At 42.1% G+C, this 15,069-nt stretch overlaps 1 protein-coding gene across 1 annotated transcript; it reads left to right on the forward strand.

Moving 5' to 3' along the window:
• Positions 1–13,393: 13,393 nt before the first annotated feature.
• Positions 13,394–14,800, forward strand: LOC147604008 (aspartic proteinase nepenthesin-1-like). Its single transcript, XM_086795286.1, has one exon. The coding sequence runs from the start codon at positions 13,394–13,396 to the stop codon at positions 14,798–14,800; it is 1,407 nt and encodes a 468-aa protein (XP_086651412.1).
• Positions 14,801–15,069: the final 269 nt, after the last annotated feature.

The raw sequence follows: 15,069 nt of genomic DNA on the forward strand, positions 1-15,069 counted from the left end.
TGTATATTGGAATAATTGGAAATCTTTGTGATGCCCACATGTGAATGGTTCAAAGGATTTCATGCAATTCTGTGCAATCATCTGGAGAAATTCAAGGTTGTATTGAGGGAAGTGGACACATGTATTTGTCATTGGAAACAATGATGTTCAATACTCCTTGGGAAATCTTGTACGTGAGTTTCCTTGTTAGGTTCGACACCAACTCTCACAGCTAGAAGTTTCGTACTTTCCTGGCTATTCCGCTCACTTCACGACAAATCTGGTGAACCCGACGTGAAACTGCTGGGGTGAGAGTGTAGTGAAACATACAGGGAAGCTATGGCTGAGAATTCTGAGGGCCAGGGGGTTCATTTTGACCCTGGAGTTATGCAGATGTTCCAAATGTTTTCCATGTACATGCAACAGCAACAAGCTGCTGAGAGGGGACAGATTTCCATGACCAAAGCCTTACAATCAATTGTGAAAAAGGTAGATCAATTTGATGGGAAGGACATTACAAAGTATCTGCGCAATTATATAAAGGAGATGGAGCTAAATAGGGTGACCGAGGAGGATATGGTTCGAAGTTTTGAGTTGGTATGCGTTCCTGAAATAAGAGAGCGCATAAAAGGATTGCAGACAGCACAGGGTGGCAGAAATTGGGAAGAATTCAAGCTTGCCTTAAAAGATGAATACTTCATGGAGGATTCTGAGCGAGTGACTAAACGAACTTTTTTGGAATGGGTCACAAAACCTAAAATGGGAATTTCTGCCACGGAATTGTTAAGGGAGTTTGAGAAGCGTTATGCCCAGTTGTCAAGAATAGAGCGTGCAACTTTGGACAGAGAAAAGACAGAGCTCTTCTTGCAGGCAGCTGGGAAAGATCTCCAGGAGACATTGGAAATCCTCCTTGAGGATAAAAATACAGAGCAAGGATTAAAGAGTGACTGGAATGATGTTGAGGATGCAGTCACTATGTTAGCAAAGAGGCAGCGGAGGAGGGATAAAATGGTGATGGGCTCTGCAACCCCCATAGCTGCTGTTACCCCTGAGAGTTTATCCAAGCCAGCTGCCACAATTCCTAAGATAGATGGGCCGATGGATGAGCTTATCAAGGGTATGCGTGATTTAAAATTGAAGATGTCCAGGATCGAAGAAAAAGGTCTACCATTGGGGCAGGCTTCTATGCAAAGGCCTCAAATCAAAGAAGGGTTTACATATAGATGCATATGGTGTGATGACCCAGAGCATGCAAAGAAGGATTGTACCAGCTATAAAGAAGCTCTTAAGAATCAACTTGTGTTCTTCAAAGATGGGAAAATCCATCTTACAGAGACTGGTCTTCCGCTGAGTACAAACTTTGGGAAAGGAGGGATGAAAAAGCTGGTAGAGGATATGGTTGCTAGTCATGCCATTTCTATGATCGAGGCAGCAACCTATGGATTAAAGGTTGGTCAACAAAAGCAGGGATTTGAGAATGATGAGGATTATGAGAATGAGAATTTTTGGCCGTCAACAATGGAATTAATTGCATCAAGGAAAGTGTCAAAGCAAGCTTTGCATGAGGCAGGAGATTGTATACGCCTTGAGACTGGCTGGGAGGAGCCTGTGGATTCTTTATCCATTCATGCCTATATTGCTAAATGCCAAAATAATGAGGCACAGGTAGAGGAGAAACGTAAAAGGGAAAATGAGGAAGGAGGGCCATCAAAAAGAGTTACACGTGGAAGTGAAAAGAAGGATCCTGGGCCATCACATATGCCTCCACAGCAAGGCAGACCTCCACATGATGTTTCAATGGAAGAAGTGCCAGTTAAAATGAAGGAGAAGGGTAAAGGAAAAAGTCCACTCTACAAGCTTCAATCTGATATTGAAGTTGCAACAGATCTCAAAAAGGTGCTTGAAGAGAGAATTCTAAACAGCAGGGTGGAATTCACATTAGGGGAAGTCTTGGGGATTGCAAAGAAAGAATTTCATGATGAGATAATTGATATTATACGAAGAAAAAGGCAGTCCATAATTGAATCTATTCCATCACAAGGGGAAGCAAGCACTTCTAAGACTCATGGTGTACAGGTACAGAAAAAGGAAGAGAGAGAAAATGTGGTGGAATGTAATCACTCTGCTGATGGGGCACGACAAGTGCGTTTTGTGGAAGAGGATGACGAAAAAGAAGTTCTTACAAAAAGTCATTACTCCAGGAGCCATTGGGCAAGAGCCACCACTGAAACCCTTGTCAAGATAGGTGATTTGGAAGAGCCATATGTCGCTCTAATTGATCATGGGTCTGAAATAAATCTTATGGCTAAAAATCTCTACAACAAATGTAAGTGGCCAATGGATGTGGATCATGGGTGGATGATTAAAGCAGCTAATAATTCATCTGGAGAGCTTTATGCAGCATGTCCAAATGTAAGGGTAACTATAGGGGATGTGAAGGATGATCAGAATTTCTTTGTTCAGGAGATGTCATCGTATCCCCTCATTCTTGGGCAACCCTACATTACAGCTGTAAGGATGGAAACAAAGGTTTTGGATGATGGTTCAGCCTATGCAAGAATAAGGAGTAAAGATGGCAAAAAAGCTGTTCAGTTTTTGACAGTTTGCATTAATCATGAAAGGAATCGTGAATCTCTTCGGGCACAGTCACTCCCAAAGATAAACAGAGAGTTTATGAATTACAGGGAGATGAGGGATTTTGGCCAGGTGCCATTGTAAAGCGGGATTCCAATGGTACAAGGGGAAATGAGTTCTCGCAGGACTCAATCAATGTAAATAGTTTTTCAGCAAATTTTCAGGGATTCTCCAGCTATGGGTCACTGGTTTTTGTAAAAAGCAAGGATTTAAAGCGTGGCATGCAAAAACATATACAAAATGAACAAAAAAGTTTTGAGCAGTGTGGTCTTTTGGAGAAGAATGAGTTTATTTCAGGGGTGCTTGATGAGGTGTCATTTATAGATACTATGGATGTGCTTTTTGATATGAGAAGAGCATGCTTACAGGGTGGAAATGAAGTGATAAAGGTGTCATCTGTGGAGATGTATGATATAATCCAGGAATTTGAGGGGGTGGAATGTAAAAACATGAATTGTGAGATGGATGCTCATGTGGATACAAAATACAAAACGGTTGCAAAGAAGGTGAAACCAGTTGCCTTGCCCTTGCCACCAGGAAGCAAGGAGAAGATAGATGAAGCTTCTATGCAGCCAAATCTTAGAGATCCGAAGAAAATTGGGCATAAATTTACTCAAGAAACTCTGAAAGAGCTGAAGATTGGTGAGAGGGATTTTCTGTTGCCAGTTGAAAGGGAATGCTTTGAGGAGATGCTTGTAAAACATGGGAAAGCTTTTGCCTTTCAGCCGCATGAGATTGGTTGTGTTGATCCAAGTGTAACAGCACCAATGGTGATCTTTACTGTTCCACATGTGCCTTGGAATCTGCGGCCAATTCCAGTACCAAAGGCTCTCTTGCCAAAGTTGATGGAATTGCTAAAGGAAAAGATCAGGATGGGAATCTTGGAGCCTTCATGTGCCCCATATTCCAACAGATGGTTTACTGTACCAAAGAAAAATGGGACATTGCGCTTTATTCAAGACATGCAACCTGTAAACAAAGTCACAATCAGGAATGTGGGAGCAGGTCCAATTGTGGATGAGTTTGCAGAAGCATTTGCAGGGAAAGCTATATACTCTATGGGTGATCTGTATTCGGGATATGATCAGTTCCAGCTGGATATGCAAAGCAGGGACTTGACCACAATGAGAACTCCTTTGGGATTAGTAAGGATGTGTACCTTACCACAGGGAGCCACTAACTCAGTGGCACATATGATGAATGGAATGAATAAAGTCTTACGGGACTTCATACCACAAAAAACTATGCCATTTTTGGATGATGTGCCAATAAAGGGCTGTGAGGAGAAAGACAAAGATGAGAATTTGGATTCAAAAGGGTGCCGCAAGTTTGTGGCAGATCATATAAAGGATTGTGACATGATTCTATCCAGGCTTGAAGAAGTGAATCTTACTTTATCTGGGCAAAAATCAGTGTTTGGGGTTGGTGAAGTGCTAATAGTGGGACATCTTTGTAGTACTAGTGGACGCCGTCCTTGTCCAGCCAAGATAGATGCAATACAAAGAATGAAGGAAATATGCATTAATGTTACAGAGCTGAGGAGATTTCTTGGAGCATGCGTCTTTTATGTTATTTGGATCCCACATTATGCACATGTAGCAGATCCTCTTTATCAGCTTTTGAGGAAAAATCAAAAATTTTTGTGGAGTGCAGTACATATTAAAGCTATGCGGAAGCTGAAATATTTGCTCCAATCATCACCCATTTTGAGAAAGGCAGATTATGAGTGTGGCAGGCCTGTGATTGTTACAGTTGATACTAGTCCTACTGGGATTGGATGGGCAGTAGGGCAAGATGATGAGGATGATCATAGGTATGTAATTAGATTTGGAGCAAAGGTATTAAGCTTTCGGCAGCGAAAGTATCCACAGATCAAGAGAGAATTATGGGGGATAGTCACTGCTCTAAAATGTGAAAAAGAATATCTTATTGGGGCATCTGTACTTGTGGAGACTGATTGCTTGCCACTTCTTGGGATGATAGCAAGTTGTACCACTCCAGATATTGCTATGCTTAGGTGGATTGCTTATATCAAGTCACTAAATCCTGAGTTTGAGCATATTGCGGGAAAAGATAACCCAGTTGCAGATATGCTATCAAGAGCCAGGTATGAAGATGAGGAAGAGATGGTTAGTGACATTGATGATGTGGGTACAAAGTTCTATACTACAGCATATGCAAAGGGGGATCATATTTGCCTATCAAATGCACTTGAGTCTTTTATTGAGGAAATATATGAAGGGGATTGGTTGCTTATTGGTCAATATTTGAGCACTCTGACAAGGCAAGAGAATTGGTCTGACTCAGAATTTAAGAGGATCCGCAGAAAGGCATATGGTTACTTTCTAAAGGATGGGTATCTCTGGAAACATCCTAAACAGAGGAATGCTATGCCACAGAGAGTCATATGTGATAAAGAGACTCAAGGGAAGCTTGTGAAAGAGTTCCATGAGAGTCTCTGGGCTGGGCATAGAAGTGTGTGGGCCACTTATACCAAAATAAAGGAAAAATATTGGTGGAGAGGAATGTACAAGGATATTTCCCAATATGTGGAAACATGCATGGTATGCCAAATGTACTCAAATGTGAGGCATCGTGATGGCTTGCAACCAACCTACCCACCTGCCATGCACTACAAATGGGTAGTGGATCTAGTTACAATGCCTTTGGGAATTTGGCAGATGCGGTATATAGCACTTGCAAGAGAAGATTTGACAAATCAGGTAGAAGGGCGTGCCCTTAGAACAAAGAGTACGGAAACAGTATGCAAATTTCTCTTGGAAGATGTGATCTGCCGATATGGTTGTGTTGGGAAAATAACAGCTGATAGGGGAGAGCTAGATGTTGAAGAAGCAAGGGAATTCTTCTCTAGAATTGGTATCAAACTGTCTCTAACATGTGCTTACAATCCTGAGGGCAATGGGAAAAGTGAGCGAGGACATCCTCCAATCATTAAAGCTTTGGCTAAGGCATGCAGAGAAAGGATGAGAGTGTGGCCAAAGCTGCTACCATATGCCTTGTGGGCTGACCGTACAACTCATAGCTCAGTGACAGGATACATGCCTGCTGAATTAATGTATGGTCAGAAGCCAGTGATGCCAGTTGAAGAAGTAATTCTAACTTGGAATGTATTGCCCTGGATGGAAGGATTGAGCAGAGATGACCTCCTTGCATTGAGAATAAGACAGTTGGAGAGGAGGCCTGAAGATGTAGAGCTTGCTAAAGCTCGCCTGAAAGATGCAAGGCTGAAAAATAAAGAAAGATTTGATAGTAGACACAGACTCCGGCCAAAACCTATTGAAGAAGGTGATTGGGTTCTAATGTATGATAGTAGCCTTGACAACCAATTCACTGTTCAAAGAAAATTTGCAAAAAGATGGTTTGGCCCTTACATTGTCAGGCATGTGCATGGAAATGCCACATATACTCTGTGTGAGCTTGATGGAACAGAAGTAAAGAATCTTGTGGCTGGTAAAAGAGTCAAGATATTTAAAAGAAGGCATGATAGTGATCCTTTTGATTCACAAGAGATTCAGGATGAGAGGCTTGACAGTGGAAGTATGGATATGATTGAAGAGGAAGAGGATGATCTTCCTGGAACTGCAGAAGATGAAGACGACATTCAGTTATATGTGGACCTTGATGATGATTTGGCACATACCAGAGGATGTGCAGGTTTAGAGGGGGTGGATGTCGTGCCATGGCACGTCTATGATATGAAACCGTGCATGTGAGGCCGTCAAATACACATCCAGATGCATGGGTTAAGTGCCATGATGAGTCATTATATGATGCCATGTACATATGTTCATATTGTATATGAGGTTCAATAAGACAAGCTGAGGCTGAGTCAGATTTAGGAGTTTTTTGTATATGAGTATGGAGGATGATGTTTTTGCTGTTACTCAGAGTTCATGGGCAAGTTAGAAGCATCCAGATATATATGATGGCATGAGGGCATACCAATGCACAAAGGAATGCATTTATAAAGGCTGAAGAAATACTTGAATGGGCAATTGGGGATTCTATAAATCACATGGGCCGATATGATGACTTATAAATTATGAAGGAATCACAGTGCCGAAGAGTTCATTGAATGTTTGGGAAATGTTGGGATAGAAAGCTGCACTTGGACTTCATGGATCATCATGTAGAAGCATAAGTATCTTACGTGTATCTAATGCAGAGAGTAAAGACTTAAAACATGGTGCTAATGCCGGGAGTCTTGTGGTTAAGACTTAAAACATGGTGCTAATGCTGGGAGTCTTGTGGTTAAGACTTAAAACATGGTGCTAATGCTGGGAGTCTTGTGGTTAAGTTTTGCTACCTTAATGCTAAGGTTATGTTTAATGACCTTAGTATTAAGGTTAACAAAAACGTGGGGGGGGGACTTCTAGAAAAAGGCGCAGCTTTTCCTTATGGCAGGGACAGCTGGCAGAATGTGGAAGGGGGGCCGCCTAGATCGCCGCGGGGAAAGAGAGGAAAAGGGCCGGAGCTTCACGGCGAAAAACCAGAGTGGGGAAAATCAATATACAGCGTCGAAGTTCAGCGTCGAACCTACCAGAGATTTGAATCTTTTGAATATATATACTGTATATGCTTTGTAGGTGCTAGAATTAGAGAATAATTCTAGTACTTTATGATGATACAATTCTGGGAAAAATCTACTTTGGAAGGACAATATACAGCGAAGCTGCTTGCGATTTACCACCTTCGAATATTCGGCGCATAGCTTTTGGTTGATGAAGTAAATAAAGAGAAGCACGTTTTCAAATCGCCAGCTAAGTGTTTGTTTGCTTATTTCCCTTAAATAAAATATTCTCACTATACATGAATGGAGAAAATCAAATATTAGATACACCAAAAAGAAATTGGAATTGAGTAGAGAGAGCATGGGAAAAAGGCTAAGGAATTTGGAGCTCGGTGATTGGTGAAAAATGCATTGAAGCTGAGGGAAATTTTCCATACCTTCTTCTCATATGGATTTTGAAAATTATGAGTATGTGAAAGCTATGTCAAATGCAATTTTTTGTTTGTGAGATGTTAGGATATTAAGGCAGGTTTTCAGGTGACAAAGGACATCTTGAAATAATGGTTTTGAGGGCACTGGATGTAATGGATGTAACTGGCCACATGTATATTGGAATAATTGGAAATCTTTGTGATGCCCACATGTGAATGGTTCAAAGGATTTCATGCAATTCTGTGCAATCATCTGGAGAAATTCAAGGTTGTATTGAGGGAAGTGGACACATGTATTTGTCATTGGAAACAATGATGTTCAATACTCCTTGGGAAATCTTGTACGTGAGTTTCCTTGTTAGGTTTGACACCAACTCTCACAGCTAGAAGTTTCGTACTTTCCTGGCTATTCCGCTCACTTCACGACACCGTGCCTCATGAATACGGGGGAAAAAGGCGTTGGCTTTCTTGAACCAAGTGTGGGTCTTGTTCCATCTCCACGCACATTTAGTGCTGGGGATTAGAATTTCCTTTAGGATGACTACGTTTCCCCTGCGAGATAGAGTTAGGTCCGTCCGTTTGCTCGTAACCTCGTATTTCTACGAGATCGAGGTGTCGTCAATCGGAAAATAACACGAGACTTGACCGCCTATCAAAAGGATTCCCCCGCCCTTCGGGTCGGGGATCTTACACGTGGTTCGGGTCGGGGGGGTCTTACATCATTGTTGTTTCAAAAGGCGATATGATCAAGATCGCAATTGCGCATATGCTTCTCAACATACAAGTAGTGTGATGAACATAATTATCAGGAGGTAAATTGTGTTCATCGTGATATTTCTCCTAGAAGAGTACTTCTTGTTCGGGATGGTTCTCTTTTTATTGTTGATTCTGGTGCTACTGGCAATATGACGGTAATATGACTTACCAATCTCAACGGCTTCATAATTATCATGCTCTTTCAATTAAGAAATTGTTGTATCTTACTGATGACACTACTTGTCAAGTCATGGTTGTTGGTGATCTATATCTTGGCACCCTTTCCTCTATCAGAATATTGCAAGGAGTTTTGCATGTTCCAAATCTTCAAAGGAATCTTCTTTCTATTTCCCGGCTCGTTGATCTGGGTCTTTTTGTTGGTTTCGATCATATAAAGTGTCGAATTGAGAAGGATGGGCATACTATCACAGTAGCTCCTCGACGTGGTAATCTGTTTGAGCTCTCTTGATGATGTTGCAAATGTTGTTACTGCTCTAGGAGATCTTCATTGCAAGTTATGGCGTCATCGATTTGTCCATTTGGATTTTGCAAAGCTTCTTTATATTCATCATCGTGATCTTGTCTGAGGTATGGATCTTAAAGCTCGTCCTCATATGGGCATCTGTGAGCATTGTGCTCTTGGCAAGCATCATCGACAACCTTTTCATATTTCTACCTTTACACATTCAGATGCCCTTTTAGATCTCATTCATACGGATATTTGTGGACCTTTTCCTCCCTCCAAATCTCACTATCGTTATTTCATTACCTTCATTGATGATTTCTCTCGTTTCATATATGTTTTTCTCTTGAGGTGGCATAAGTCTGAATTCTTTTCCATATTCAAGCAATATTAGAAAGCACTGAACTTCATATTGGTCGCTCTATCAAGACTCTTCGTAGTAGTAACAACGGTGGAGAATATATTTCAAATCTCTTCGATGACTATTGTATTCAACAAGGAATTCATAATGAGTTCATTGTTCCATATTCTCCTCAACAAAATGGCATTGTAGAGCGTAAGAATCAAACCATTCTTAATGCTATGAGATGTATGCTTATTAATTCTAGATTATCCAAGAGCTGTAAGGCTGAAGCAGTTCATCAATATAGAAGTCTTTATTCAAAAATCATATTCCCACAACTGCACCTGATGGGGTAAGATTCCCATTACAATTTGGATAGGAAAAACCCCTTCTGTATCACATTTTTGCACCTTTGGATACATTGCTTATATTCACATGCCAAAAGAAACACGACAAAAGTCGGATCCTCCTGGTTTGAAAGTTATATTTATTGGATATTCTAATAACTCTAAAGGATACAAATTTTATGATCCTACTTCTCAGAAAGTCATCATCAGTCGTGTGATGCTCTATTCAATGAACCTTCGATGGGAGGTACATGGTCTAGTAAGGATTCTGATGATACACAATCCTTACTCACCGCTTTTCCTTTTCTGTTTTTAATAATCATTGTATCTCTCAAGATGTTGTGCATCCTTCTTCTACTATGAAGGATTCTAAAGACCCTACTTGAAGGATTCTAGTGATAGTCTTGATATATACATTGATATTCCCCCATTGATATTAAACATGGTTCAAATCATGTCTATGATGACAGTTTTGATGATGCTATGAATGCTCATGAAGATCCGGCAACTTATACAGACACTATCTCTTCTCTAGAAAAGGATCATTGGCAAGAGGCTATACAAGCTGAATATGATTCTTTGATTTCCAAAGGTACATGGGTTCTTACTGATTTGCCTCCTGATCGTGTTCCTATCAAGTGCAAATGGATATATCAAACAAAGACAAAGGCTAATAGATGTTTTGATAAGTTCAAAGCTCATTTGGTTGCAAAAGGATACTCATAAGTTGCAGGTGTTGATTATCATGATACATTTTTCCCTATTGTTCGCATGACTAGCATACGTGTCCTTTTGGCATTTGCTTACTCATTTTGATTTGAAGATTCATCAGATAGATGTGAAAACTGCTTTTCTTAATGGTGATCTCAAAGAAGAGATTTATATGGAATAACCAGAAGGATTTTCAATTCCTGGCAAGGAACATCTTGTGTGTCATCTTAACCACGCTCTTTATGGTTTAAAGCAGGCATCACATTCTTGGTATATCAAAATTGATCTCTTCCTCACATCGAAAGGGTTTATCTCTTGTTTCTTAGATCCTAATATATATATCAAGCACGACTCAGGTATTCTATTTGTTATTCTTGCTCTATACATCGATGATACCATACTTGTTTCCAATAATCTTGACTTTATACAACTCATAAAGAAGATTTTGTTATAGCTTTTGAGATGGTGGATCTTGGTGAGATTCACTCTTGTCTTGGTATTCAAGTTCAATGCTATCTCCAGAAAGGTATCTTGTTTCTTCGTTAATCAAAATTCATTGACGATATTATTGAAAAGTTTGGTCTGGTCAATACTCATTCATGTAAATATCCATGTCTTGTAAGCTCCACTAAGTATACAGCTATGACTCATGAGACGAAGCATTAGCCCCACATCAACCTTATGCTAATCTCATTCACTGTTTACAATTTGTTGGCTTAAACACCAGACCAGATATTCTCTTTGCGGCTAATTTCTTGGGGCAACATCTTGCTTCTCTGTGTTCTTAAATATTTGAAAAGGCACTAAAGACTTTGGACTCATCTATCGCCACCAACAAGAATCCTCTCCCTTGGATTCTTTATGTCTTCTTGGTTATTCAAATGCTGATGGTGGGCAAGTTCTCACTCGTCTATGCAATCTGCAAGTGGAAATTGTTTCTATGTTAATCGTTGCTTAATTTCTTGGGCTAGGAAGAAACAGCGTTGTGTTGTAGTCTCTACAACCGAATCTGAGTATGTAGGTGCACCTTTAGCAGCTCGTGAATTGGTGTGGCTTCGTCAATTACTTGCTGATCTTGGACATCCATTATCATCAAGTACTCCACTTAGATGTGACAATCAAAGTGCCATTAGTCTTGCCAAGGATTATGTTCAACATAGCAAATCCAAGCATATTTCTATTCATTATCATTATGTTTGACATGAAGTGAAGAAAGGATCAATAATGATTGAGCGTTGTCCCACAGATCAAATGATTGCATATATATTCACCAAAGGAGTGAGTGAAGCTCAATTCACATCATTACGTGGAGAACTTTGAGTTGCAGCTTCATGCTTTGCAGATTAATACTTTTCCTACTCACACCGTGAATAATTAAACTTGTACAACATGTATTTTTGTATCCTTGTAAATACTCTTTCACACTACCCACTATTAATCCAATTCTAGGATTAACAAGAGCTACCACCATTATCTTACATCAAGGAGTCACGATAGATACACCAAAGGGTCATACATTCAAGATATCAAGTAATAGTGTCCAAAGCTACAACTTGGACGGGCACCCGTAATAGTGTGATGGAGTATTTATGGTAATTCCCACTTCAAGAGCATGTGGTAGCAAGATAGGATGAAGTCCTAAGTGATGTACTTTATGGATATATTATGAGAGTAGTCATTGTAATAGCATTAGGCCTCTTATGAGCCTAAAGTTCCTGGCCGGCCATAGTTTAAGTGAGTGTGAACACTTATGGCCATGTATATAAGTGAATTTCTCTCATAATACAGGGACTCTCCCATTGTGCAATTGAGTCTTGCTCTCGCTAATCTCTCTCCCTAATGCATGCTAGTGAGTGCATGTGAGTGAAGTGAGGTGAGAGGAGGGACGAGGACCCATAGTGCAACGCGGCGGTGTGACAACGCTCGCCGATGGGAGACATTGTGGAATTGCTTCTCAAGGAGTTGTAGAGCTTGGAGACCTTGAGGGTTACGAGCTTGGCCATTTTTTGAAAGATCCTCATGACAGTTGCAGTTCACCATGTAATCTCTTTTTGGATGTGTTTCAAGGAGGGTTAGGGTGAGCCTTAACACGCACATTAATCTTTTGTATATGATATTTATGTATAGGGGCTCGGGTTTTTCCCTTGTACTCCCCAAGGGTTTTTTCACTCGCAGCTAGAGACCTTTGTTTGAGTGGGGGTGTTGGAGCTATATATATCACACCCTAACTTGACCTAGATCTCACCTATATATACAAACTCATAATCAATTATATGAACTAGTCTTTTGGGAGCGTATATGGTGTAACTCTCTTCCTCCTTCTCTCTCTCTCAGTCACTATGTCCTATCTCTACATGTTCCTGTATTTCAATATGATGTACCTAAGTACTCGTATCCCTTGCGTCTAATGACCTTCTCCCATGGCTTGTTGGAAACAAAACACTAATTGTGACTCGATGATATCAAGCAGTGTTAGTGAGAAAAATTAAACTCTCCACCAGCTTCCTGTTCTTCTTGATGTCTACTAATGGTGAAGGATCTTCTACAAAAGGCTTTATGTTTACCTCCATAGGTGTTGACATAGATTTGTAGTTAGTCATCCCAAATTCTATGAGAATTTTCCGAGCATACTTCTGTTGTGATATGAAGATCTTACCTGACTCCTGCCGGACCTCAATACCCAAATAGAAATGTATAAGACCCAAGTCTGTCATCTCTCAAACTCATGGCTTAGTATGTTCGTTGTATATTGGATTATTTCCTCATTGTCACCTATGATTTTTAAGTCATCTACATATAGAACAACCAAAGCAACCTTGCCATACTTTTTAAAAACATACAAATCAGCATTAGAAGCACTTTTACCAAACCCAATCTTTTTTAAAAAATTGGTCTATCCTATGATATCATGCCCTTTGGGACTATTTCAATGCATTCTTCAACTTGCAAACTTTGTTTTTGGATTTGGGAAGCATCTCAAAACTTGGTGGTTGAGCTACATATACCTATGTGAAAGTCATTCAAATGGAAATTTGGGGTTACCCTTCGAAGTCTGCTCATGTCCAACGTGCCGTAGAACGACGACCTGACTGTCCGACTGAGATATATATATATATATATATGTGCGCCACAGTTCTTCTGATCCTCATCAACGAGCCATCGTCAACAAGTTCTCCACAACATTAAGATACGGCGACCATGAAGAATATCAGTATTTTGAGGAAGATCAAGCCGCGGCCGTCGTCTTTGCTTGCGTTAGCCGCCGTGATTTGCTGCCACCTTGTACTCACCATAACTATATGTTCGCCTGTGGTCGCGGCCATGAGACGCGCCGGAGGTGACGGCTTTCTCAATCATCAGCGCGCCACAGCTTATCATGGGACGAGGACGCCAGCCAAAATGCCGCTCTACCATCGCGACGCCCCGCACTCCCCTTTCAAATTAATGCCGTCGAATAAAAGCAGCACTGTGGATGCGCCACACGCAGTGCGCATGATGATGATGAGCGGCGCCGGCCACACGGACATTGTGCGGGCGGAGGAGCCAGCCGGCACCTTCTTCACCGCCTTGGGCGTGGGCACGCCCGTGCGCTTCATGCACTTCATGGTGGACACGGCCAGCGACCTGACGTGGATGCAATGCGAACCCTGCGAGCAATGCTACGACCAACAGGATCCTATATTCGATCCTGCTTCCTCCTCCTCCTTCGGAACCGTGCCCTGCGTATCTGACATCTGCTCCTCTCTCCCCGGCCACCAGTGTATCAACGACCTCTGCTTTTACGACGCCTCCTACCCCGACAGCACCACCACGCAGGGCGGCCTGGCCGTCGAGATAATGCAGTTCGGCGCCGACTCCAAACCACCGCTCGTGCTCAGTAATGTGCTAATCGGTTGCAGCAGCTTCTCCACCTCTACCACGTTGGCAGGTACCGCAGTAGGCGTCCTCGCCCTGGGCGCCGGTCAGTATTCCCTTCCCTCCAAGCACCTGGCCAGCTTCTCCTACTGCCTTCCCAGCATCCTCTCCAGCAACGCCGGCTACCTAACCTTAGATGATACCCCTGGCGACACAACTTATACCCCAGGCGACGTGTCCTTCCGATTCTCCACCAATACATTCTTCCCCTCTCTCTACTATGTGCCCTTGGCGAGCATCAGCGTCGCTAGCGGCCTCCTTGACATATCCCCCTTCACCTTCATCTCTGTGTCCGGAGGCGTGGGCGGCGTCGTCTTAGACGCCGGAACCACCAGCACGAAACTGGCCCCTGCCGCGTACTCCGCTTTGAGAACCGCTGTCCGCGCTGGAATGACCCAGGTCCCCCTCGTGCCGTCTGGTGCGGGAGGTCTCGACACCTGCTATAACCTGCCTAACGGCGTCGACGCCGCCAGCATTCCGTCGGTTCAATTCCACTTTGACGGCGGTGCCATCCTTACCCTCCCCAATCGCAACATCTTCATGGACATGGGCGGACAGACGCACTGCCTCGCCTTTGCGGCAGCGCCCGGTGGCCAGAACTCCGTCCTCGGCAGCCACTTCCAACAAGGGTTTGGGGTGACCTTCGACTTCGACACTCGGCGCGTCCACTTCGCCTCCAGCAGCTGCTAGCGCTATTTCATTAGTGTGTCTTATGTTCTCTCCGATTTGTAATCTCCCCCTTTTCTTTTGGTTTGGAGAACTTTGTAATCTATCATATCTTATGCAAATTCCAATATAAATGAAGGGTTTTTTCACACCCACCTCGAGTTTTGGGATACCCCAAAACATGGTGATATAGTACACTAAAAATCTTGGATGTGTCTCTGCCAAGCGTCAGAGTGTTGTTGGCACATAGTTAAGATGTTGTTGGCATATAGCACTTAACTGATCACGTTTAA

This window comes from Cibotium barometz, chromosome 62 (assembly GCF_041138505.1).
Source record: "Cibotium barometz isolate CiBa-2024 chromosome 62, ASM4113850v1, whole genome shotgun sequence".
In the NCBI taxonomy this organism is placed as follows: domain Eukaryota; kingdom Viridiplantae; phylum Streptophyta; class Polypodiopsida; order Cyatheales; family Cibotiaceae; genus Cibotium; species Cibotium barometz.